General features: G+C 39.6%; 2 protein-coding genes across 3 annotated transcripts; both read right to left on the bottom strand.

Moving 5' to 3' along the window:
• Positions 1-772: 772 nt before the first annotated feature.
• Positions 773-26,637, bottom strand: LOC145478793 (uncharacterized). Of its 2 annotated transcripts, none has more exons than XM_081456957.1 (8): positions 25,629-26,637; positions 24,438-24,485; positions 23,630-24,004; positions 23,029-23,232; positions 20,940-21,155; positions 19,938-20,147; positions 2,320-3,120; positions 773-1,330 (listed from the first exon to the last, which is right to left on the bottom strand). In XM_081456957.1, the coding sequence occupies exons 1-8, from the start codon at positions 26,203-26,205 to the stop codon at positions 942-944; spliced, it is 2,820 nt and encodes a 939-aa protein (XP_081313083.1). In that variant the 5' UTR covers positions 26,206-26,637; the 3' UTR covers positions 773-941. The 2 variants fall into 2 exon arrangements, with proteins under 2 accessions (XP_081313083.1, XP_081313082.1); XM_081456956.1 differs by lacking the exons at positions 773-1,330; positions 2,320-3,120 and adding exons at positions 16,765-18,149; positions 18,950-19,753.
• LOC145478823 (uncharacterized) lies at positions 5,240-13,386 on the bottom strand. Its single transcript, XM_081457001.1, has 5 exons — positions 12,809-13,386; positions 10,404-10,451; positions 8,243-8,605; positions 7,605-7,847; positions 5,240-5,466 (listed from the first exon to the last, which is right to left on the bottom strand). Exons 1-5 carry the CDS (start codon positions 13,362-13,364, stop codon positions 5,240-5,242), a joined length of 1,437 nt encoding a protein of 478 aa, XP_081313127.1. The 5' UTR covers positions 13,365-13,386.

Below are 26,637 nucleotides of genomic sequence, written 5' to 3'. Positions count from 1 at the left end.
CCATTACTAAGGCTAGTTATCACTGCTGAACATTTTGCAGTTTCGGAAAGAATAGTAACCAAAACACTTTCGAAAATAATCATTTTGACTCTAAAAGATGACCAAGCTCGGGAATAAAGCGCCAAACGAACTGAGACTTGAAGCAGACATTCACACACGCAACACTGGTATGTTACGAAATTTCAGTCCACTTCGATCGCTTCAAAGGTCATAGAAATGTGGGTACTTCTCGGTACTTCTTTGCCAAAAATCATTATTATGTCTATATTTTGTGGCGTGATGCCCAAAAATCGAAGACATCAACATACTGTGCAAAGAAAAGCGAATATTCATGACCTTGTTACGGGTCAACGAACACTTTGTAATGCGAATAATCATATAACACAATCAAAGACAAGAATACTATAATAAGGCCGCGCTCTTAAACACTTACAAAACATTATAATCGTGTCAAAGATTTAAATAATGCACTTTTCTAACCTTTTACTGCAATAAATATAAGAAATAGACCGCGGAGAAAACCACGTTATTTCACGCTGAAATCCATGATAACTTCGATGTTGCGTCACGTACGTAGAAAATTGCATCGTGGGATACTATTCGATCGTCGTCTGAAACTTGCTACAATCTCCGACAAAAGTCTTGGCACACCTTCCCACTTTTGCAATATCTGTCAGGGCAATTTATCAGTTCGCCCCCTTCCCCCCAATTCAATGTTGTTCATCGTGATGAAGTTGTCATTGCCCGCTTACAACATTGTTGGGGGGGGGGGGGAGGGGGAAGGGGGTTCCCTATTCTAATGATGTCATTAGGTATTGTCCCCAAAATACCTTGTCAACGCATTTTCGTGCTATCTGATCCAGGTGTGCCAAGGACTTTTGTCGAGGATTGTAGCTTAGAATCAGTAGTAACCATGCGCTTAAACAGACAGTAAATGTCATTTAAGAGGAATGTTCCTCTTCCTTTTTCTGAAATGTCGGAAGCCCAGACAATCTGTTCTTGATAGAAATGAAACGCCCATAACACATACCATAATCTTTGACGGTAGTTCTTTTTAATTCTTGCATCATGGAAATAAGATCTAATGTTTGCCAACGCTTGTTGAAAATCTCAATCATCTGAGTGAAGAATGGCAAGGCAAAACGAGAATAACAACTTACATGAAGAGTTTCGGGAACTTCATCAATGCTTTTCCACCCGTAAGGGCTAAACACGAGTTTGGCATGATCTGGAATTAATGCCAGCTTCTCAACAACACGTTCCTCCAACACTGCTTCACTGTATAACTCGTCATTACTGATTATAAATACCGCAACACAAGTGAATTTCTCTATAGAAAGAAAAATTAAAAAATATCAATAGTCATCTTTATAGTGAGGCAAAAACGCCAAGTACAAAGGGAAGCAATAGATACATCACGAAAGTCACAAGCCCTCATATCGGGGTACAGGCCAACCTCTTCTACATCCGGCTACTATGGTTCCGTGACAGCAAAAAATGGTTCAATATGGCAGAAATGATTAGAACCCGAAAATGAGATTGAACAAAAAACAGATTGTAGATAGGTAAAGGTAAGGTTAAGTCTGTATACGGGCCAAGTGGCCCACCAGGCCGGAGGTTATCCTGGTTTTTGTAGCATGATGCGACTGGAAATATTTCTACTCCCCCCTGGATAGGGTTACAGTCCATTGCAGGGTTACCCCCAGTATTAAATTCGTCGGTACCCATTTGTACACCTGGGTTTACAGAGGCACTGTGAGAGTAAAGTGTCTTGCCCAAGAACACAACACAGTGTCCCCGGCCAGGGCTCGAACCCGGACCGCTTGATCTGGGGACGAGCGCACTAACCATGAGGATACCGCGTCTCTACAGATTATAGATAGCTTAACTTCATTTTCCTCGAGACATAGATATCAAGTTTTACTCAATTTGAATAAGTGGCTTCGTTATACTTGGAAATCATCTTTATTCGCTGCGTACGTTTTGAGCACGTTTCTTATGAAACTCATATAAACTTTTCTTTCAATCAACTAGAATCAACTGTTTTAAACATTCTTTTTTCATTAGAGTGACTGGTGACTGGAACAGTCTACCTAAGGACATTGTTGAAGCGGGAAGCCTCGAACTCTTTAAATTAATTAAGACTCGGATCATTTTTAAAATTGTAATTTACCAAATATAGTTTTTCCCTCGTTCAATAACTTTTAATGTAATTTTAATTGTAACTTTTATTCTTTTTTAGGAGAGTTATATTAAAACTCCCTTTTCGAATTTATTTGAATAAACATGTATGTATGTATATGAAGTCAGTCAACTAACCTTGATTGTGAATCCATTCGTCCATAGCCGTGGATATAGCTTTCGTATTCTCCTTCTCTAGCTCTTTCAGCTTTTCGCTATCCCTTTTCACGTTTTCCAGTTTACCTCTAAGCCGCAGCTCTTCCCTTTTAACCTCACTCAGGTCCAGTTCCAGTCTCAGTCTTTGTTTACGTCCTTTCTCCATCTGAATTACTTTCTCCAATTCCTTCTGTAAACGCGCCTTCTCTTGAAGTACACTCTCGAGACTTTCCTCTATGAAACGGTAGTATCCTATTCTGTGGTTTCTCTCTTTTAGCTCCATCAGAAGCTCACGGGTCTCTTGTGAACTAGCCAATGATAATATCGCCACTTCGTTCCGCGAATTTAGATCTTTAAAAAAAGTTTCAATCTTTTCGACGTCTTCCCTTTCAACAATGTCCTCTCCGACAGTGTGATTGACAACCAAGACTGCCACATTACTGTAATACTTTGTGGACCGATCATCTGTTCTTCGTAATTTTTCTATTTGTTCTGGGTAAACAGCAGGACGAAGGGAACGTGGTTTCACTTTTTCCATAAACTCAACGAGGTCGTACAACCGCAGGACCTCAAAACACTCTTTCAACACGCTGACTGTAGTGTCGGGAAACATTTTTTTAATTTCTTTTAATGGGTAACTGCCATACCGCTGATACCAGCCTCCCATTTTGAGCCCAAAAAATTGATAGAATTTTTCCAGTGCACCCTCATCAGCTTGAAGCCTTAGACTCAATTCTACGGTGATATCATCGCTCAGATCTTTCAAGCAAAGTTTACCACTCTCTGCAAAGAAAATATCAACATATTAAAGTATAATTTATGTTTCTTTAAAAGGCTGGTTTTCAGTAGCGACGGAGTCGGAATCGGAGCCGTAGTTGGAGTCATAAGAGCGCTTATAACCTAGTGAAAATCGAAAATCAGAGTCGTAAGGGAGGAATAAGCTCGACGGAATCGTCGGAAGAATCAGAACGTTTCCATTTCTTCCGATTTCGTTTACGACTCCGTCGTTTATGATCCAGTGGAAACTTCAACGTCAGAGTCGGAAGCAGAAACGGAAGAATCACAAGGCCCGGAAACGAACATTGTAATTGGTTTATTCTTCCGCTTCTGCTTCCGACTCCGACAATCTAGTTTTCACTAGCTGGATTGTAAGCGACGGAATCGTAGGAGGATGCTGTGTTCTGCTTCCGACTACGACTCCGTCGCTAGTAAAAACCAGCCTTATTACGTTGCAAAGTTTTCCATAATTACAATGTTTACTCAATTCATGGTTCTAACACTAACGGGACCGTTGGAAAAATTTCACTTTAAAATATGAGCTTAACTTGAGTAAGTGAACAATACGATAACATTACAAGTTTACCGTTTATTTCTTCAGTTCCAAGTTCAGATGCTGCAGTGTGTGTAGCCAGACCACTGTCACTTACTTCTGTCGTTATGCTACGAGTGTCTTGGACATCTTCTAAATACTTCTGAACAAAAGCAAGCTTTCCTGGATCCATTGATTTATCCTTATGCTGTTGAGATATTTCCAGCTCGTCAGTTCCTTCATCTCTCTCTGCAGCGTCGAGTGCTTTATAAAATAATAATTATTAAATATCAAAATTCTTCTATGGAAGCATCATACGTGATTTATTTTTTTGGATGAATTCGGACGAAAGTAAGAGGAATAAGAGAGCCACCCACTGTACAGGCTACTATCCAAACATTTTTCCCCTTCTCCTTCATGTTTGGTTAAAAACATAACAACAGAAAATATACAACAAATGTAACTACAACGTGTTTATAGGATCTGACTGTGTTGCAAACTTATGACTGCAACTGAAGAATTCATTGAGCCTTTGAAAGATAATGGAAGGACCAAACGGGTGTCGGGAAAACCCGAATAGCGAATAGCGAATAGTCGCGAATAGTCCCGAATAGCGAATAGCGAATAGTATGAATAGTCTCGAATAGTGCGAAAAGTGGCCAATAGTGGCAAATAGTGGCAAATCGTAACAAATAGGGTACCCAGTATCTCGAAATCAACCTCGCAGCAACATAGGATGGCATTTTCCCGCTAAAAAGCACAGACGCTTATCAGGACAAAAGGTGTTTCTAAACGTAATTTCTTCTGTTTTAACCGCTGCAAAAGCGTAAATACGTCTTTATTATGTTATCCTTGTGTTTTCTGTTTTCTTAATATCGGCGATGGACAGCCCTAGCCTGAGTCCGGAGAAGAAAAGGTAATAAATCCACTGAAATTCTGTTGGTTATTTGGATAATTAATTAACGCAGGATATTAGATCTAAAGCGGTGACTCATTGACGACTATTTGTCACTATTCGCCACTTTTCGCGACTGCTCGCCACTATTCGCACTATTCGAGACTATTCCCACTATTCGGGACTACTCGCTATTCGCTATTCGGGTTTTCCAGACACCCGGACCAAACTTATATAACCATCACAGGTGAAATCATTTGCACCTTTATGCAGCGTCAATTTGCGATTTTATGCGGACTGGGGACCAGTTTAACTCACTGAATCCCTGTGCAAATCTTGTCCAGCTTTCGAAAACTCTGGGGCAGTCAACGAACAGGCTCGCGTTTGAACACACGCGCAAGTGTCTTAGCGACTTCGGCGCCACGCGTTCGCTCATCCCCAAGGCTTTGTCCCTCTCCCGTGTGACTCAAACGTAAACCTGCCCGCAGGGTTGCAAGAAAGGGTTCTGGAGCATGCGTATTTCCATGAACGTTGTTTACTTTTAAGTGTACGACTAGTGTTAGGTGTTTAATTCTACGAGACCTTTTGAATGTCATAAAAACACAAGTTACGCCTAATGTTCTTCTTTCATTCTTGTATCGTAATAAAATACTCAGTCGAGGTTGACAGCAACGTTTACCGTCGTGTTCTGTAAAATATTAATTATTACCTTTCCAACTTTCCTGTTGTCTCGAAAATTTAGTAGCTTTTTCTACAGGACTGCAAGCTTGTAGAATCTCAGGAGGCAATTGCTCGATTTTTCTCTCTAGAACTGCTATTCTCTCGTTCATTATCTTCAACACTGGCGTTTCTTCCTTAGGTCGAAAAAATACAGCTGAGTCAGAGTTTCTCCGAAGCCTTTCTCCCTCAACGATGCTTGCAGTTTCTTAACAAAAAAAAACGTAAAAAAGGTAAGAGATTGTATGGATTATATTAATCCTGCCAAGAAACCAGCGCGGCAGGGAGACCAGGAGTCTCACTATGAAAATTATCGTTTTCCCGTTCTTTGACGTCGACGTTGAATATTAGGAAACAAAGAAATTAATCAGTTTAAAGCAAAGGTGAAGAACGCGACATTTTGGGGGGATCAGAGAAACATAGATTCCCCCGCTCCCCGCCCCCACTGGAAAACTATATGGTACGTATATGCATGATATTTGTCCATTGCGAAATTGATGTAGAAAATGTCTGGCAACTTGTTTTAGGCTGAATTTTAATATATCGAAATTGGTCTATTACAGATCGATACATGTATTGAATTAATTAAGAAGATATAACAAACTCCTTTGTTACTATACCACCCTTGCACTCTTGTTAATTAACTTGCAGCAGCACTTTCTACACACTACCCCTTCTCTAAGCTTTACATACGCGCTGTTAGAACGCATTTTTTGTATTTGCTGCGGAACATTTTTCCTCCCTACAACCAGCTACAAGAAGCCACGAGGGAAACAGTTGCTCGCCAGTAAAAGCGAAAACGGTAACCAGTGAAAAGTTTGAGCTTTCCCGCCCTACATTTTCCTGCCATTCTGAAAAAGAGGACAAATTAAAAAACTGCAATATTTACCTAAAACTCTAGAACAAGCGATGAAGCAAAGTAAACATGAAATTACATTGCTCTTTCGGATGCCATCTTTGTTTTTAAAATTTCGGCAGCGCGCGTTCAGTAACAGTCTGAGTAGCAGGGTAAATCAGCCAATCAGACAAAAGTCCCCTTTGTTTTTACTGTACAGATAAGTATTTTATTCACTGGATCGACAGTTAGGGAAGGATAAGATAGAGGGAATAAGATCGAGGATCTGCCACCCACGCAAGTAATTCGATTTATTCAGATCCACTTATCTTTCCTATCCTTCCTCTTTCTTTATAAACATTTCCACAAAAAGAAAAAAACAACAACAACAACAAACAAAATTATAACATGTCTACCGTACCCGTATGTACTACAAAGGAATGACGGAATTTTATATTTTTTAAATTTCATTTAATCTCGACAAGATAATGCACACCGTGCTCATACAACTCGACATTGCGCATGTTCCATTTTCCACCTCGCTTCCACCTCAAACCCCCTCCCCCCCTTTTACTTTTTCAAAACAAGTCCTCGTGCAAACGTTTCTTATGAACACGAGTTTGATTTGCACGAAAATGAAGTCGTAGATCAAACGCATTTTAATAACAATGGCCTCGCACGAAGACTCGTTTTGACGCAGAGGCAAAGGACAACTCGGAAATGGCTTACTCTGCGTTATGCTCAGCCAACATTCTACGTCATTTGACGTGATGACATCATACAGGCTTTCATCATCAGCGTGTTACGTCCACACTCGTTTCCAGTCACTAATGTATGATAATTGGCATCCTGAGTATCTTTTAACTCTCGTAATTACGCATTTTACTTGGTCTGCATACAAGTTCAATTAATGAGGGTTGTAAAATTCAGCCTCCGTATGTTCGGCAGACGCGATAAGTACTGCTCCTGATTACTATTCCTTTTCAATTTTGGATATCATAGTAAAACACACGGTCGCGTTTACAGGTGAAAACTCGTACCGGTGCGAGTTCCATACCGGTAGGACAATATGATTTCAAGCAGCGGTTACACGAAGGAACAATTTGTCTTCATTCCACGTTCAACGTTGCTAACGTGATCGTTGCTTCGATGACGAACACTACGCATGTGGTATCACCTGTTTCAGTCTACCAGGTGATAAACCAGGACACATAACGAAATGAGCGGCTGTTCTTCGTTTACGTGATTTGACACACATACATATCTTTATTTTTGCTCGGGCTGGTTAGGCCGCTTAGGCCTCTAGCAATAGAGTATGTTAATTTGCCAAAATAGAGGTAGGATATTTGTGGGCGTTTTTCGTACCAGAACGAAACTCTCGACCTGGTAGAGCGACGAACTCGCATCAGTAGGGAGATGGGACGAACTCGTACCGGTATGAAGTTCAAACATGTATCATGTAGCCAGCTCACCATTTTTGAAAACTTTAATTTATAATATTAGTTTCTCACCTTTCCATATTTCATTTCGTTTAAAAAAGGTAGCTTTCTCCTCAGGATCACATGCCTCTAGAATCTCTGGAGACAATTCCTCAGCAATTTCTCTCACTATGACTGCAATTCTCTCTTTGTGAAATTTCAGTTCGGTCTCAGCGTGTTTTAGCTTTAACAGTGGCAGTTCTTCTTTTGTTCCGGAATACACATCTGAATCGGAGTTTCTCCGAATCCTTTTTCCGTCACCAAGGCCAGCAGCTTCTAAATGAGTAAGTAGATAAAGGCAAAGCAGTTGCAAATATAATTATTTCAAGCTTGTCAAGAAAACAGGTTCCCTGATACTTCATAGAACATTTCGTAGCGAAATGATATAGAAAATGCTCTGAACTCTTGCACTCTCTCCGAAAGCTTGTATGCATTTTTTACATCTTTTTTAGCTTCTGCTATCGAGCCTATCATATTTTCTACTATGAATCTTTAAGTTTTTGGTCAAGACTTGCCCGGATTGTGGGGATCATTTTTTAAGAATCGCCAGATCTCTCCTTCTTGCTTGTTGATCAAGCTTGCTGATAGGTCAACAGCTGCTTTAGGCCAACCAAATGAAACGTTCGAAAACGTTTTTGCTGATTTAATTAGCGGTTACAAAATTGACTCACCTTGAGCTTCATTGATCAACTCTAAACGAGCTTTGTCGTATTCTTCTTCCTCGATGCTCACTTTCACTTCAACTGTCTCTCCACCTGCACGTTCTTTTACTTCGTCAGTCACAAAGAAGTTGTACAGCCGCCTCTCCAGCGTCCCATCTTGGTATAAATTCCACAAGGTAGTAAGAGCTGATAGAGTTTCAGCCTGAACTGTGAGGCACACACAGCCATCAGTTAGATTCAACAGACTGGTGCCAGCTGGAAGCACGCAGGTATTAACGGCGGTGACTAACTGGTCATACGTGGACCAACCAATCAACAGCTCAGCAGTAGAAACTACTGCAACCGCTCTGAATACTGTCTTGATGTTCAGCACTGAGGAAATACAAAGAAAGGGATGTAATCATGGAGTTGAAGAAAGAGTGGCGAACTACTATAAATAGATAACTAGTCCAAGCATCAGAAAAATCGAAAGGAAACGCCCACCATGTGAGGCAATGTTTCATGAAACTTGTCTCCCAATGAGTCGCAGAAACAGTCAAGTAAGTTTCGTTAAAGATTTCTCCGTGGAACAGGGGTTGAAGCGGCAGAATGACTGAGGTCTAATAATTTTGGTCTTTGTCGCTATCATTATAATGAGTAAAACGTGCTATGCGGGTGTGGTCTTCACCAGAATTCAGTGTCTCCTTATGGATGGCATCCTACAGTAGAAGTTCAAATTACATTTGATAAATCAACGTTCTGCAGAAACAAAAAGTTCTATGAGACTCAGTTCAGTATTTATCAGAGAGATGGTCTTGGGATTTGAAAAGTGACTGAAAGTAAGGCTTAAGAAGTTTGGCCTCCCCTTTTTCTGCCTAAAGCTTGAAGACACTCCCCCACCCCCCCCACCCCCCAACTCCCTTTGAAAAGAAAAACAAATAGTGAAACAGATAGAGTAGTCTCTTACATAAAGCTGGAAAAAAATAACTCCCTTATTGTGACAGTAATTCTATCATTTCATTAGTATTTTATTTATTGTTTTACGATTTCCATTAAGATATCAGATGGTCAGTTGCTTGTTGAAGCATTTTACAAGAAATATTAAAAGTAACACTATTTCAAGTTTCGATGCATTCAGCTGAAAGGGTGCATTTTCATGGAAACTTCTAAAAACACTCTTTTTAGGGTGTCTGGAAAACCTGAATAGCGAATAGCGAATAGTCGCGAATAGCAAACAGCGAATAGTTCTGAATAGCGAATAGTACGAATCGTGCAAATAGTGGCGAACAGTCTCGAATAATGGCGAATAGTGGCAAATAGTGGAAAATAGTAGCAAATAGGGTACCCAGTATCTCGCAATCAACCTCGAAGCAACTTAGGATGGGATTTTCCCGCTAAAAAGCACAGACGCTTATCAGGACAAAAGGTGTTTCTAAACGTAATTTCTTCTGTTTAAACCGCTGCAAAAGGGTAAATACGTCTTTATTAGGTTATCCTTCTGTTTTCTGTTTTCTTAAAGTCGGCGATGGACAGTCCTAGCCTGAGTCTGGAGAAGAAAAAGTAATAAATTCACTGAAACTCTGTTGCTTAGTTGGATAATTAATTAACGCAGGATATTAGATCTAAAGCGGTGACTATTGATGACTATTCGTCACTATTCACCACTTTTAGCAACAGTTCGCGACCATTTGCATCATTCGAGACTATTCGCACTATTCGGGACTATTCGCTATTCGCTATTTGCGACTATTCGCTATTCGCTATTCAGGTTTTCCAGACACCCCTCTTTTTAAAACAACTTTCATTGGTAGTAATAATTGGAAATTTAAAAGTTCAGGGCTCAGAAGGTCAGACCCCAGATCACATTTCTGAGTAATAACATTTCTCCCAAAATCAGTGCTCAAAACTAAATGGACTATTAAAGACATTACAAATTATGGTGGCCCCCCCAAAAAACGGATGACTGGTCTCTCACAAACTTTACTGCAAATCCATTCATTCGTCTAGTATCAATTTTTCTGCCTGTTTCATTTTTGCCTTTTGAAAGAAATGGGTTTAATGTGTGGAATATCATAATGAGCCCCACCTCTTAAAACATTGGCACACACCTGTACCAGCAAAAAATTAATTGATAAATCCTTACAAGCTATACAAAGAACAATTTATGTTTGACCATGTTTGAATGACTTACCACCTGTCAATGTATTTCCAACAGATGACACAAAAGCAGCTGCTTTTGCTGAAACAAAGCAGACAGAAACAAATTGAATTCGTAAGAACCGAATTTTGAACTCATGGCATGGGTTGATCATGCACTTCTGCCAATTTGAATGTTTCTTTCCCTAACGGAGGCAAATTTAGGGGGTTTCAATGGGAGTGCAACACTACTCCACTCATTTTGTCAACGATATTGAAAATGTTATTTTCCTCTTTCTGTTGCTCTCACAAAAATGTTGTCAAAATCTAGGAAATAGCATCTCAGAGAAAGAATAAATGAACTTTATTTAAGGTTACTTCCCACCTTCGCAGGTGCCCCTCGGGAAAAAAATCATACGCGCGCCAGTTTCAATAAAACCCCAACAAACTATATATCATAAGAAAGCTTAATAAATGTACTTTACGAAAAAAATACAATTTCAGCAATGTTTTCTTTTAGGAAGTGTCAGGAGGCGGTAAGGCGTGAAACGACCGAGGCTTCTTCTATTGAATTTATCGGGTATCGGATTCCGCAGTACGAGCAAAATGGCTGCACAGTCTTATTCACAAGGTATCAATCAACGAAAGTGTGTCGGGCTTTTTCGATATTCTGATTGGTTGTCTAGATATCCACTTCTAAAGTTGGAGTAGCTAAAAATATGCGAGACGTGTTGCGTAAATGGACGCCACGGGAAAAATATGTTAAATATCAAAATTTCCCGACACACTTTGGTTTGTCATTATCTCTGGAATGTTCTGGCAAAATTTCACGAAAATCCGTCAAATCTGCATACCCTATAAATTCGCTCAAAGTGGATGTATTCGTCCAAAAATCAAATGGGAGATTTTAGCTTGTAAAGGTTCGTAAACAACTCACGCCACGCCCGGAGATTATCACGCCTAATAAAACCGCAAGCCAATGGAACAACAGGACCTCCTAGTGCCTATGACAATAGATCAAGATTTCCCGGGAAAAGCATCGCATTGCAACATGGTTTTTTTATCACGCTCAGTGGAGTTCAATTCAGGACGGCGACGTAATATAATGTGCAAAGACGCCAAAGGCAAAGGCAAAGGCAAAGGCAAAACCCGCGCCAAAAAGGTTAAAGGAGGAAAATGTGCCGCTGAAAAACAAGACGTTAAGGAATCGACGGACAGCTTAAGAAATACCCTTATTGCTGAAATGAGTTCCCCTGGGTAGGTTTCATTTTCTTCATCACTTCCGCCAGATTCCGACGAAGAATCTTGTTCGCAGCCTGCACTGACGTTAACTTTGATTTTTAAGCTACTTGCTCCAAGGATATTCGAACGCTCCGGATCTTCAGCAGACGCCGAGATTGTCGAAGGCGTTTGGCCAAACCAAGGGCCTTTGTCGCTTTCAGCAAGGTTTTTTTTTTCTTTCCTTGACAATATGGAGCTTTTTCTTTCTTCTTTGGGCCGGTTCTTTTCGTTTTCTTTACCCAAGGCCTTTTTTCTGCTTTTGATTTTTCCATAGGAGTTAGCGTAAAGAGCTTCCAGGTGGGAATTTTTGTCAAGTGCGTGATGTAAATAAAAATATGCAAATGACATGAAATACGAGCGATGAGCGTTTGCCTCGAAAATTTCCCCAGGGTTCTCGCCCGTTGACAAGATTGTGACACCTTCCTAGTTTATTAACTTTATTTGAAAATACGTTTTTTTCTAAATAACTCGGCCGCTTTTTGAGATTTTTAATGTTTTTCTTTTGGAAACACTAGATAAAATGACGAACTTAAATTTTGTCAAATAAAAGAAAAAACGATTTTTTTGGCCTCTGAAGGTGGGAAGTAACCTTAAGTGTCAGAGTGTGTTAGAGGGAACCTGGGATTTAAAATTTACCAGGGTAGAGGACCCCTGCTGTTCTAAATGCTACATTTCCTGTTTCTGAATTACCTGGATCTGCCACTTTTTTTGCCATTAGACCTTGAAGATACTATTTCCCTAGCGAAATGTGGATATTTTTTATCAATTCGACTCTTCTTCATGGTTGAACAAGCAATACCGAGTCCTTGTGTCCCAATCCCAGTTTTCCTGTCTCCAATCCTTGGAGCAATTAATCAGGATCACAAATAAATTCAAATATACGTCCATGACTTCGAGCATAGCATTTTAGAGTTTCAAATTTACTCCAGCAAAATCAACGAGTGAAACCGCATCAACATCATTTTGTCGGACGCAGAAATGAGTCTGCTGTTTAAAAATAATATGAAATTAAATGATGTTTTGTAAATCTACCTCTGATTTCCCAAAGTGCAAACTTTGTTGATGAAAATTGCGGCCGTGAGATTGAAAACATATCATAGTTAGCTGAATTAGCTTTTGTGGACAGCTTTTATACTCCTGCGACTGCTACCAAGGTCTAAGAAAAACACAAAGACTTACCTTTCTTTCTTTTGATTGCAGCCTCTTGCTTTCTTCGTTCTTCGAACCTCTCCACTTTCTTAAGGAGCTCGTTATTCTCCATTTCAGTCAGAATCGTCTTTAAGATATCTAGATGATAAATTCCCAAATTGTTTTGGTTTTCAAGTTCTTTAAACAATGAGCGAACATCGTGAATATGGCCTTCTCTTTCTTCCGAAATCTTTCCTCTGCACATCGCAACGAGTCGTTCCAGTTCATTAAGCTCGTCTAGTGCAAGGATAATCTGTTTAAGCAGGTCGCGATATTCCTTCCTTTTGCTCTCAAACTTTTCAACTTTGTCCAAAAGAGACCATTCTTCCACATCACTTAACAGCTCTTTCATCTCCACCAGACTATCGGCTCCAAGAATATTCTGTTCCTCCAGTTCTTTAAACAAGGAGAGTGCATCGTGGATGTTGTCTTCGCTTCCAGACGCCAATTTCCCTCTGAACATAAATCGCAAATGACTCAGTACGTTCAGTTCGTCGACTCTCTGACTTATTTTAAACACTAAACTGTTGTACTCGATGGCAGACATTTTAAGCAGCGCATTAAGTGTCTTCTCCTCCACCTATTTTGAATTTGCGCGTGAAGTTGTAAGTTCTTATGTTTTCAATACAACATGGCGGGTCGAAAACAACGTTCCAGACATTCACGGGCATTCGTAGCCAAGGAAATAATTACAAAGTCACGCGAATTTAAAGTCACCCAAGAAGAAAGAAACAATGACGGCCAAGCTGACCAATTAGATGAGGGTTGTTTACAACACAACGACAAACCGACGAGGGCTGTCAGATCTGCTGACTGAAAGGTTTTGCAAACTTGGATCATAAAATAATAAGCAGTAGACAGTCACTCACTCCTCACGCCAAATAAAAAGCAAAACAGAAACGACATAACAAAAGAAAGTTAAAACCTATGGGTAAATGAATATAGACATTTGCCCAATACCACATTTCCCTTTGTAAAACAAAGAAGGTGTGAAAGTAATGGTTTTGTTCTGGTTTTCGGGAGATATAGGTCATGTTCCAAGTTAGTAGTTTCGTTTCTTTATTTGTTATTCTAACTTTTTTTCGCGAGGGTGGATAGGGAGGTTTCTTGTTTTAATAATGCTCTACCCTGGAGCCCACCAATAAGCGCCACCAATAAGCAATAAGTTTTGAAAGTGAGCGACACTCGTTTCAGCTGTCTACCACAGCGCGATAAGTTATTGACGGAGTAGAGGTGGTATTACAGTAAATTGGACTTTTTCATGCCAGCAACTAAGCCTTGAAATAGTTTTTGATTGTTTTCTTTTTTAGTTTCACACTGGACACAGGAAACGAAAAGAAAAATTCGCCACCATTAAATAGGCAGTTTATCTGCAACAGTTTTCATTTGAACCTTTCTGTCCTTTCTGTCCCCTCTTGTTCTTAGGGTTAGAGAAATTGTTTGTGTTCTTCATCTATTGCTTCGTTTGGCATTGTAAACGGTGTAGGTCGCCTTTCAATAGCAAGATCGCTTATTGCTGTTTTCTTGGGAGAGCAGTTTGACACATTTTTTGATTTTTCCGCATATTTCATTTTTTATCTTATTACAAATAAATACTGTATTATTTCAGACCATTACAGGTAACGTTGGCATCGCAATAAATACGCTATTTTGATTAGCCTTGACACTTTCTGAAGTTAGTTTTTCTGGTTGTCTTTTGCTGATCCTGATCTTCTTTGAAATCCAACTTTTTTTTTTCGTTATTTGTTACAATGATGATCAACTGAATTTTCTACCCCCCCCCCCCCCCCCAAAAAAAAAAAACTCTTTAGTAGAGAGCGTTCGAACTACGGGATGGGTGAATGGGTTAGAGGATCTGGAGGAGGCAGTCATTTTCTCTGGTAGCAATTAACTATTGAAAATGATTTTCGAAGCCCAAGACCTGGAAAGGACGAATTGTCAAGAAGCATCTGCTTGCATTAATCCGATATAACCCGTGCTTTTCTTCATCCACTTTTGGAGTCAGTGTGAATCTTATGGGTAAGTTAATAGATCACTGCGGTCCATTTCATTTCGCCATCACTGATTCCGCAACACGTACTTTCACTTTACAAATCACTTCATGTTTCAAACTGGATTTCTTAAGACTCTTCGGTTTCAGTTGCACTCTCCACTGGCTAAAGAAGGGCTTTCCCAGTAACTGGAAAGTAGAACTTACTCTAAAGTAAGTTGAAGAGCTGGAAACCAACCTAAATAATTTCCTTCTGAGCGTTAGTCCCACAAAGGAAATGGTGGAACTGCGTTTCTTCAGCCTCGGTAGGATTCGAACCCATAAGCTCCGGATATTAGATCACTATAACTCCATCGACTTAGCTACGACGAAACCCATGATAAAGGAGACATTCTCACGGTTAACACGCGCTTCGCCGCTGTTTCTCTTCGCGTAGTGATCATATATAGATCTCTTGTTTGAGGTAGTTAAACTCGCCGTTTTCAAAAAACGTATTTTCCGAGTCTTTGTCTGATGTACAATACCAGTTCAGCATTGCTTGCAAATCAAACAAAATTAATCTCCAGCCCTGGCAAAAAGAAAAAAAAAAGCAACAACAATGGAGGTATAACGGCAGGGTGACCGGGAACGTCAACTCATAATTCTCCATGCATTAAGAAGTTCCTCACTTATTTAAAGCACCTTGGGTGAACGGAATAATTCGGAAATACGAGTACGACTGTTCAATCCTGCTTTGCATAGCCTAAGATCATCATTTCTCACGTGATCTCTGCCGTTACTGGTCAGGCCTGATCGCAGGTTAAGCAGTAAAGAACAATTACAAATTGCTGAGTAATTACAAAGTGAAATTTAAAATCACTTACAGTTGAACAGAGCTCATTTCTTTGATATATATTTTTAAAACTATCCTACAATTTTCGTAATGGGAAACTTCCACTAATCTTATTTAAAATCCACTTGTAATAACTACTATTTATCTTCTGTTGCTTGTGTCATCGAACAGGGTTGGTTGCAAGCCATTAACGTACCATTCTTTTGCTCGTTTATTAGTTGAACAAGACCATCCTTTTTAAGAGTAGCTACTAACTAAAAACTAAATTTCTAGAGCTTTGTACCGTGAAAAAAAAAAAACGCCCTTTTGCCTTATAAAACAGATTCTAAGGGGGGCGTCTCAGGGAATAAGTGTTCCCCTTATCCCTCAACAATTTCGCATTACCTCTTGTCCCCCATTTACAAATATATTGCTACCAAAAATGTTTTAGGTGAAGTTCCCATTAGCAGTAGAGATATCCCTTGTTCCTCAAATTAATTAAAAGAATTCTCTTATTCCCTTAAAATAAAATATCATGTCCCCTTGTTTCGCAAAATCCCTGGGAGGCGCTCACTAAGAAAAACGAACTCGATTAAACTGAACTTAAGACAGGTAAGAAATAGCAGAATAAAACTGATAATCCAGAAAAGATCAATGTCCTTTAAAATAGCTAAATCTACCGCGACTTGGAAAGACAGGAACGAAAAATTTGCAGGGACAACAGAAACCGAGAAAAACTTAACCGTGAGGCACTGAAATCTGACGTTACTATATAAGAGATCCAGCCGGTCAAGTGACCAACCAGTAAACATGGCCGCAAATGACCTGCATTTCTTTTTCCAGGTTTTCAAAAACCTCATGAAGTGACGAGTTTTCTGCCGTCTGTTAGTTAAGAGGGGCACTGAAATTCGAACTGTTGTTCATTTTAACTTAGAAAGGTTCACTGTCTTTCGACGAATTTCAAACCTAACTTTTTTATGGACTCTAATTAATAATTAGATTATGAGTTCGAGATTTCTGTGAGGTGATAGTTGCTACTATCATAGAAATCGAGACCAAATAATCTAATTGTTTTAGTGGAATTCTGACTGAAATTGTCTTCAAATTACGATTTCAGTTATTTTTGATCTTAGTATTAAACTTCCGCGCTTTGGAGAATTCGCGCTGACGTCTGAATTAATTGTCAATTTGACAGTTGCAGTTGTGTACGCGCGCTTATCAGTTTCTTGCTAAAATTTCGATTTTTTTTAATTCAAGAAACAGTAAATTTCCTCCTTTTAGTCCTTTCAGGAATTTTGTTAGCTCATTTGTTTCAAAATGTTCTTTCAAAACTTCAGAGAAACGAGGAAACGTTGCAATTTTGTTGACCACACCAAGCCACTGAACACTAATGAGCTGATAGCGTGCAATGGCTCAGCCAATCAGATTAGCATACTAGTAGAACTCTACTAAAAACAGATAGTTACCACTATAATTGTACGCGTTACGATGACAAAAGTACACATCACAGAATGTATTTTGTTTGACCGTGTCTAACAACAAGGCAGTGAGCGCTAAATATATACTCCGCTCATAACAGCCAAACCAGTATACTAAGAGCGGTTATCAATTGAGTGTCAAACAACGAAACGAAACCAATCATGCTGTTAAGTACAATAAACACAAGCAATACAATAAACCGCTGATGGCGAAAAGCAGATACAAGAAACACCAATGGAAGCGCGGGAAATCTAAATTCGCTTTGACCTTTCTCATGACTGATTCAGTAGTTAAAGTGAATTACAAAGCCAATCACAGGGAGAAGCGAGGCAAACAAGGTTAATAAAAGCAATTCTGAATGAGACTCAATTGAAAACCGTTCTCAATTCCACTGTATTTAGACTACTGAAAATTTAACGACTAACTTTGTAAAGTGAAAGATCACTGGAAGTTCTTTCTTCGTACAGCCTTTCAAAATAACGTTGTGCAAGTCTGTACTGTGGCAACGTGTAGGGTTTGCTTAAATTACGGACGAAAAATAAGAAAGGGGGCACTGGGAGTGACTAGGAAGTTACATTATCTATCACCTAAACCTATAAACAATTACAGAACTTGCTACGTTAGAATCAGTAGTAACTAAGCGCTTAAACACACAGTACAAGTCACTTAAGAGGAATGTTCCTCTTCCTTTTTCTGAAATGTCGGAAGACTAGACAAACTGTCCTTGATAGACATGTAACTTCTACTCCGAAAATTTTTGTTTGTAGCTCTTTTTAATTCTTGCATCATGGAAATAAGATCCAATGTTTGCCAACGCTTGTTGAAAATCTCAATCATCCGAGTTAGGGCTGATAGGTCTTCGCGATCACGATACACTGTGACATGAAGAGTTTCGGGAACCTCAGCAATGCCTTTCAACCCGTAAGGGCTAACCACGAGTTTGGCATGATCTGGAATTAATGCCAACTTCTCATAAACACATTCCTCCAAATTTGCTTTAGTGTAGAACTCAGGTTTACTGATTAGAAATACCACAACACAGGTGAATTTCTCTATAGAAAAAAAAATTTTAAAAAAATCAAAGGTCATCTTAGTGAAGTAAAAACACCAAGAACATAGGGAAGCAATGGCAGTGGCGGATCTAGGGCAGGGGGACGAGGGGCCCGCCCCTTCCCCCCTTATTTTGGGTAAAAAGGAATCGCAGAAGAGAGAAAAGCCGGCAGGGCAAGCAAAAAAAGAATCGCCCCTCCCCTTAGCTCAAGGTCTGGTTCCGCCACTGAATAGATACATCACCGAAGTCACAAGCCCTCATATCGAGGTACATCCTCAACCGACTATGGCCAAATGATTTCAAAAAATGGTTCAATATAAAAGAAATGATGACAAACCCTAAATAAGATTGAACAATAATGAAACAGATTGTAGATAGCATAACTTGATTTTCGTCGAGGCACAGATATCAAGTTTTGTCAAGTTTTATTCAGTTTCAATTAGCGGCTTTTTCATACTTGCAAATTATCTTTATTCGCTGCGTACGTTATGAAACTCATATAAACTTTTCTTTAAATCAACTAGAATCAACTGTTTTAAAGATTCGTTTTTCATTAGAGTGACTGGTGATTGGAACAGTCTACTTTAGAACACTGTTGAAGCAGGAAGCTTCGAACTCTTAAAATTAAGACTCGGATCAATTTTAAAATTGTAATTTACCAAACAGATTTTTTTCTTCGTTCAGTAATTTTTAATGTAATTTTAATTGTAACTTTTATTCTTTTTTAGGGGAGTTATATTGAAACTCCCTTTTCGAGTTTATTTGAACAGACATGTATGTATGTATACGAAGTCAACTAACCTTGATTGTGAATCCATTTGTCCATAGCCGTTAATACACGTTTCGCACTCTCCTTCTCCAGCTCTTTCAGCTTCTCGACATCCCTCTCCGCTTTTGCAACGTTTTCCAGTTCAGCTCTAAGCCGCAGCTCTCGCTGTTTAACCTCACTAAGTTCCCGTTCCAGTTCCAGTCTCCGTCCTTTCTCCATCTGCATTACTTTCTCCAATTCCTTCTGTAAACAAGCCTTCGCTCGAAGTGCAATCTCGAAGTTTTCCTCTATGAAACGGTAGTATTCTATTTCGCGGTTTCTCTCTTTTATCTCCATCAAAAACTCACGGGTCTCTTGTGAACTAGCCAATGATATTATCGTCACTTCGTTCCGCGAATTTAGATCTTTAAAAAATGTTTGAATGTTTTCTGCGTTTTCCCTGACAACAATGTCCTCTTCGACAGTGTTACCGACAATCAAGACTGACACATCACTGTGATACTTTGTGGGCCGATCATCTGTTCTCCTTAATTTTTCTATTTGTTCTGGGGAAGCAGCAGGACGAAGGGAACGTGGTTTCACTTTTTCCAGAATCTCAACGAGATCGTACAGCCGCAGGACCTCAAAACACTCTTTCAACGCTCTGACTGTAGTGTCGGGAAACATTTTTTTAATTTCTTCTAATGGGAATCTGCCTTTTAACGGATACGGGCCTCCCAATTTGAGCCCAAAAAATTGATAGAATTTTTCCAACGCAGCCTCATCAACTTGTAGCCTTAGACTCAATTCTACGGTGACATCACTGCTCAGATCTTTCAAGCAAAGTTTACTACTCTCTGCAAAGAAAATAATCAACATATTAAAGCATAATTTATGTTTCCTTAGGTTGCAAAGTTTTCCATAATTACAATGTTTACTCAATTCATGGTTCTAACACTAACGGGACAATTGGAAAAATTTCACTTTAAAATATGAGCTTAACTTGAGTAAGTGAACAATAAGATAACATTACAAGTTTACCGTTTATTTCTTCGGTTCCAAGTTCAGATCCTGTAGTGTGTGTAGCCAAACCACTGTCACTTGCTTCTGTCGTCATGCTACGAGTGTCTTGGACATCCTCTAAATACTGCTGAACAAAAGCAAGCTTTCCTGGATCCATTGATTTAACCTTATGCCGTTGAGATATTCCCAGCTTGTCAGTTCCTTCATTTGTCTCTCCAGCTTCGAGTGCTTTGTAAAATAATAATTATTAAATATCAAAATTCGTCTATGGGAGCATCATACGTGATTTATTTTTTTGGATGAATTCGGACGAAAGTGAGAGGAATAAGAGAGCCACCCACTGTACAGGCTACTATCCAAAACTTCTCCTTCTCTTTCATCTTTGGTTAAAAACATAACAACAGAAAATATACAACAAATGTAACTACAACGTGTCAATAGGATCTGATTGTGTCGCAACTGAACTTATGACGGCAACTGAAGATTTCATTGAGCCTTTAAAGGATAATGGAAGGACCAAACTTATATAACCACAAATGAAATTCACGTCACAGGCGAAATCATTTGCATCTTTATGCAGCGTCAATTTGCGATTTTATGCGGACTGGGGACCAGTTTAGCTCACTTAATCCCTGTACAAATCTCGACCAGCTGTCGAAAACTCTGTGGCAGCCAACGAGCGGGCTCGCCTTTGAACACTCATGCAAGTGTCTTAGCGACTTCGGCGCCACGCGTTCGCTGGTCCATCCCCAAGGCTTTGTCCCTTTCCCGTGTGACTCAAACGTAAGCCCGCCCACAGGGTTGCAAGAAAGAGTTCTGGAGCATGCATATTTCTATGAACGTTGTTTACTTTTTAGTGTACGACTAGTGTTGGGTGTTTAATTCTACGAGACCTTTTGAATGTCATAAAAACACAAGTTACGCCTAATGTTCTTCTTTCATTCTTGTATCGTAATAAAATACTCAGTCGAGGTTGACAGCAACGTTTACCGTCGTGTTCTGTAAAATATTAATTATTACCTTTCCAACTTTCCTGTTGTCTCGAAAATTTAGTGGCTTTTCCTTCAGGACTGCAAGCTTGTAGAATCCCAGGAGGCAATTGCTCGATTTTTCTCTCTAGAACTGCTATTCTCTCGTTCATTATCTTCAACACTGGCGTTTCTTCCTTAGGTCGAAAAAATACAGCTGAATCAGAGTTTCTCCGAAGCCTTTCTCCCTCACCGATGCTTGCAGTTTCTTAACAAAAAAAAAAACGTAAAAAAGGTAAGAGATTGTATGGATTATATTAATCCTGCCAAGAAACCAGCGCGGCAGGGAGACCAGGAGTCTCGTTATGAAAATTATCGTTTTCCCGTTCTTTGACGTCGACGTTGAATATCAGGAAACAAAGAAATTAATCAGTTCAAAGCAAAGGAGAAGAAAGCGACATTTTTGGGGGATCAGAGAAACATAGATTCCCCCCCCTCTCCGCCCCCACTGGAAAACTATATGGTACGTACATGCATAATATTTGTCCATCGCGAAATTGATGTAGAAAATGTCTGGCAACTTGTTTTAGGCTGAATTTTAATATATCGAAATTGGTCTATTACAGATCGATACATGTATTGAATTAATTAAGAAGATATAACAAACTCCTTTGTTACTATACCACCCTTGCACTCTTGTTAATTAACTTGCAGCAGCACTTTCTACACACTACCCCTTCTCTAAGCTTTACATACGCGCTGTTAGAACGCATTTTTTGTATTTGTTGCGGAGCATTTTTCCTCCCTACAACCAGCTACAAGAAGCCACGAGGGAAACAGTTGCTCGCCAGTAAAAGGGAAAACGGTAACCAGTGAAAAGTTTGAGCTTTCCCGCACTACATTTTCCTGCCATTCTGATCATGAAAAAGAGGACAAATTAAAAAACTGCAATATTTACCTAAAACTCTAGAAGAAGCGATGAAGCAAAGTAAACATGAAATTACATTGCTCTTTCGGATGCCATCTTTGTTTTTAAAATTTCGGCAGCGCGCGTTCAGTAACAGTCTGAGTAGCAGGGTAAATCAGCCAATCAGACAAAAGTCCCCTTTGTTTTTACTGTACGGATAAGTATGTTATTCACTGGATCGACAGTTAGGGAAGGATAAGATAGAGGGAATAAGATCGAGGATCTGCCACCCACGCAAGTAATTCGATTTATTCAGATCCGCTTATCTTTCCTATCCTTCCTCTTTCTTTATAAACATTTCCACAAAAAGAAAAACAACAACAACAACAACCAAAATTATAACATATCTACCGTTTTGACGCAGAGGCAAAGGACAACTCGAAAATGGCTTACTCTGCGTTATGCTCAGTCAACATTCTACGTCATTTGACGTGATGACATCATACAGGCTTTCATCATCAGCGTGTTACGTCCACACTCGTTTCCAGTCACTAATGTATGATAATTGGCATCCTGAGTATCTTTTAACTCTCGTAATTACGCGATTTTACTTGGTCTGGGTACAAGTTCAATTAATGAGGGTTGTAACATTCAGCCTCCGTATGTTCGGCAGACGCGATAAATAGTGCTCCTGATTACAATTCCTTTTCAATTATGGATATCATAATAAAACACACTGTCGCGTTTACAGGTGAAAACTCGTACTGGTGCGAGTTCCATACCGGTAGGACAATATGATTTCAAGCCGCGGTTACACGAAGGGACAATTTGTCTTCATTCCACGTTCAACGCTGCTGACGTGACGTCATCTTTGCTTGGATGACGAACACTACGCATGTGGTATCACCTGTCTCAGTCTACCAGGTGATCAACCAGGACACATAACGAAATGAGCGGCTGTTCTTCGTTTACATGATTTAACACACTTACAGAACTTTATTTTCGCTTGGGCTGGTTTAGGCCGCTTAGGCAGCGTAGGCCTCTAGCAATAGAGTATGCGAAGTTGCCAAAATAGCGGCGGGATTTTTCTCAGGATAACTCTCGACCTGGTAGAGCGACGAACTCGCATCAGTAGGGAGATGGGACGAACACGTACCGGTATGAAATTCAAACTTGGATCATGTAGCCAGCTCATCATTTTTGAAAACTTTAATTTATAATATCAGTTCCTCACCTTTCCATATTTCGTTTTGTTCCAAAAAGGTAGCTTTCTTCTCAGGATCCTCCTCAGGATCACATGCCTCTAGAATCTCTGGAGACAATTCCTCGGTCTCGGCGTGTTTTAGCTTTAACAGTGGCACTTCTTCTTTTGTTCCGGAATACACATGTGAATCAGAGTTTCTCCGAATCCTTTTTCCGTCACCAAGGCTAGTAGCTTCTAAAAACGCAATAAAAAAAAGTAAAGCAGTTACAAATATAATTGTTTCAAGCTTGTCAAGAAAATACGTTCCCCAATACTTCATAGAACGTTTCGTAGCGAACTGACATAGAAAATGCTCTGAACTCTTGTACTCTCTCCGAAAGCTTTAATGTATCTTAATTATTTACATCTTTTTTAGCTTCTGCTATCAAGCCTATCATATTTTCTACCATGAATCTTTAAGTTTTTGGTCAAGACCTCCCCAGATTGTTGGGTTTATCTATTAAGAATCGCCAGATCTCTCCTTCTTGCTTGCTGATCATGATCAAGCTTGCTGACAGGTCAACAAATGTTTTTAGACTAACCAGGTGAAACGTTTTTGATGATTTAATTTGAGGTTACAAAATTGACTTACCTTGAGCTTCATTGATCAACTCTAAACGAGCTTTGTCGTATTCTTCTTCCTCGATGGTCACATTCAATTCAACTGTCTCTCCTCCTGCACGTTCTTGTACTTCGTCAGTCACAAAGAAGTCGTACAGCCGCCTCTCCAGCGTCCCATCTTGGTATAAATTCCACAAGGCAGTAAGAGCTGATAGAGTTTCAGCCTGAACTGTGAGACACACACAGCCATCAGTTAGATTCACCAGACTGGTGCCAGCGGGAAGAACGCAGGTATTAACGGCGGTAACTAGCTGGTCAAACGTGGACCAACGACTCAAGACTTCCATGGTAGACACTACTGTTATACCACCTGCAACCACTTTGAATACTGTCTTGATGTTTAGCACTGAGGAAATGCAAAGAACAAAAACAACATGTAGCATGCCACACAAGTTTCGTGACATAGTTGTCTGGGTACCACGGGTAGAATTCGCAAATAATAATATTACAAACCGGAGGGGGGGGGGGGGCACCCAACGGGGTCCTTGTCTAGTTGTAAATGTCGCCTCACTGTACAATTTACTGTTTATGTGGCAGAAACCACAATTACGAGTCTCCTTTCCATAAATACTCTTATGTAACTATATATAGTTGAAAATATAACTAACTCTTTTATCAAAATTTTTGCATACCGGAAATACATTGATCTTTGACCAACACAGTTTGAGAAAGCGGCCTACAAATTTAATGTAATAAGCTGCAGTTAACATAGCTAGCCCAAAAGTCAAACAGCTTTCAATCACAATAACAAGCGAAAGAGAACAACTCTCACAGCTTACCCCCCATCAATTTATTTCCAATGGATGAAACAACAGCAACTGCTTGTGCTGAAACAAAAAGACAGAACGTCACACTCACAAACTTACTGTGTTACAAGATTAAAGATTCTCTCATATCAGAATGTTTAGGAGACAATGTCATATGGTTTTGTAATGCTGTATTGCTCAAATAAGCTCCCTTATAGAATCATTGAATTTAAAGTAAAACCGATTATACCTCTCAACTGAAACCAGCAACCAGCTGAATCCACGAAAAAACGCCGAATCAACAAAAGTTGCAAATAGCCAAACAAACACAGCATAATGGTACCTTCCCATTCCTTTCGACAAACCCCAGCTTCTTCAGCTGGAAGTTTGCTAGTTTATATTGTACTTCATTTCCTCATTCAAGTTTCAGCCCTCTGAAATTGAAGTTAGGGGAAGAGGGGAGGGATATAAATAAGCTACTTGCAATTCTGACTCAATAGTATTCTATAATTATCTCCTTATTGTTCGGATCATACGAGCATACCCGAAAAGTACCTTGCACTTTGCTTTTTATTTCTGATTCAGTTAAGTCTATGAAGTGCACCTGCAGGGAATCATGGTAGTTGTATTCATCAATTGAAATTAATGATGAATACAACTACCATGATTCCCTGCAGGCACGTCTCATAGAGGAAATTGGCCATAAAAAATTACTATTATATTCGTGCAGTCTTATGTACGATTTTCAGATCAGGGTGGCCGTGTCAAAAGTGGATTTTAATCAGGATCTGAAATAAATTCAAACCTGGGAATTACAGGAAACATTGCCATGGCAAGGGAGGCTGAAATCCTGAAAAGCCGGTTTAAGTTTCCTTTAATTGAAACCCAGTGGAGCACATAAATCGTGAATTTGCACAATTTGGCTATTAATTTTTTTCTATCAGTTTGTCGAGTTTGCAGTTTAGAAACAAAATGAAATGCCATTTGATCTTTCCTTTGCTTTTACCTCTGAACTCTGAAATTTTCGAAAACGTTTGCAAACAAACTTTGCCTCGAAACTTTCAAAGTATATTAACTTCCGGGATTAAAACTGTCACAGGCACCTTAAAGGCCACCGAAACATTTAGCTCGCGTCTGCGTGGTTGAGTACAATATAAACACGGCATACAAAGTTTATCCTATTCCTGTGACTGTTTGTATGAACGAATTAGAGAAAACAAATACCTTTCCTCCTTTTAGAATCATCCTCCTTCCGTTTAAGCTCATCTTCTTGCTTTCTTCGTTCTTCGAACTCCTCCACTACCTTGAGGAGATCATGATTTTCCGTTTCAGTCAGAATCTCTTTCAAGATGCCCAGTCGGTGAATTCCTAAGTTGTTCTGGTTTTCAAGCTCTTTAAATAATGAGCGAACATCTTGAATATGGCCCTCACGTTCTTCCGATATCTTTCCTCGGCAAATGGCGACCAGTCTTTCCACATCATTGAGCTCGTCGAGAACCTGGATGGTCTGTTTAAGTAATCGATTATATTCCTTCTTTTTTCTCTCGAACGTTTCAACTTTTTCGTTGAAAGACCATTCCCCGACACCTTTTAGTAGCTCTTTCATTTCTTCCAGGCGATCAGCTCCTAGATTATTCTGTTCTTCCAATTCTTGAAACAACGACCGCACATCTTGGATGTTGTCTTCGCTACCAGACGCCAACTTCCCTCTGCACATAAACAACAAACGATCGAGCACGTTCAGCTCTTCGAATCTTTGACTTATTTCAAAGAGTAAATTGTTGTACTCGATGGAAGACATTTTAAGCAGCGAAATAAGTTCCTCTTTTCTCTTGATTTGATATCAGCTCGGCATGATGTTGAAAGTCCTCAATGTTTCAATCCAACATGGCGGATTGAAAGTACTCGAGTTTAGTTTCAAGAGTCACGGAAATAAGAGTCACGCGAATTTAAAGTCACGCGTCTCAACAACGTAACAAGCACGATCAGAATAAATTAATAAAAACGCGGCCTGAAAAAAGGGAATGATACCGTGAAGTTCCAAAACAATGCGGACACCAGTTCGTTCGTGTTCACTTGTTTCGGAGAAAGAAGAGTCTATCCTTTGAAATTTGTCTCAAGCCAAAACATTTAATATAAAGACGAGATTACATGGCGGCGCGAAGATATGAATGTTATTTGCGAGTGATAAAACGATATTTTAGGAACGGGCACAGTGAAAGATTGAAATGTT

The sequence above is a fragment of the Orbicella franksi genome, chromosome 2 (genome assembly GCF_964199315.1).
Source record: "Orbicella franksi chromosome 2, jaOrbFran1.1, whole genome shotgun sequence".
NCBI classification, from domain to species: Eukaryota; Metazoa; Cnidaria; class Anthozoa; order Scleractinia; family Merulinidae; genus Orbicella; species Orbicella franksi.
This window is presented reverse-complemented; position numbering and strand designations above follow the sequence as displayed.

What these genes read in the sequence shown, in the direction of transcription:
- LOC145478823 (XM_081457001.1), bottom strand. Translation starts at nt 13,364, where the DNA reads ATGTCTGCCATCGAGTACAACAGTTTAGTGTTTAAAATAAGTCAGAGA. An exon ending in TGGAAATACATTGACAGGTG is followed by an intron (nt 8,606 to 10,403) that starts GTAAGTCATTCA and finishes GTATTTCCTCAG; the next exon opens with TGCTGAACATCAAGACAGTA. An exon ending in GTTGATCAATGAAGCTCAAG is followed by an intron (nt 7,848 to 8,242) that starts GTGAGTCAATTT and finishes TTACTCATTTAG; the next exon opens with AAGCTGCTGGCCTTGGTGAC.
- LOC145478793 (XM_081456957.1), bottom strand. Translation starts at nt 26,205, where the DNA reads ATGTCTTCCATCGAGTACAACAATTTACTCTTTGAAATAAGTCAAAGA. An exon ending in ACAAAACGAAATATGGAAAG is followed by an intron (nt 21,156 to 23,028) that starts GTGAGGAACTGA and finishes TTTTTTGTTAAG; the next exon opens with AAACTGCAAGCATCGGTGAG. An exon ending in ACAACAGGAAAGTTGGAAAG is followed by an intron (nt 20,148 to 20,939) that starts GTAATAATTAAT and finishes TATTTTACAAAG; the next exon opens with CACTCGAAGCTGGAGAGACA.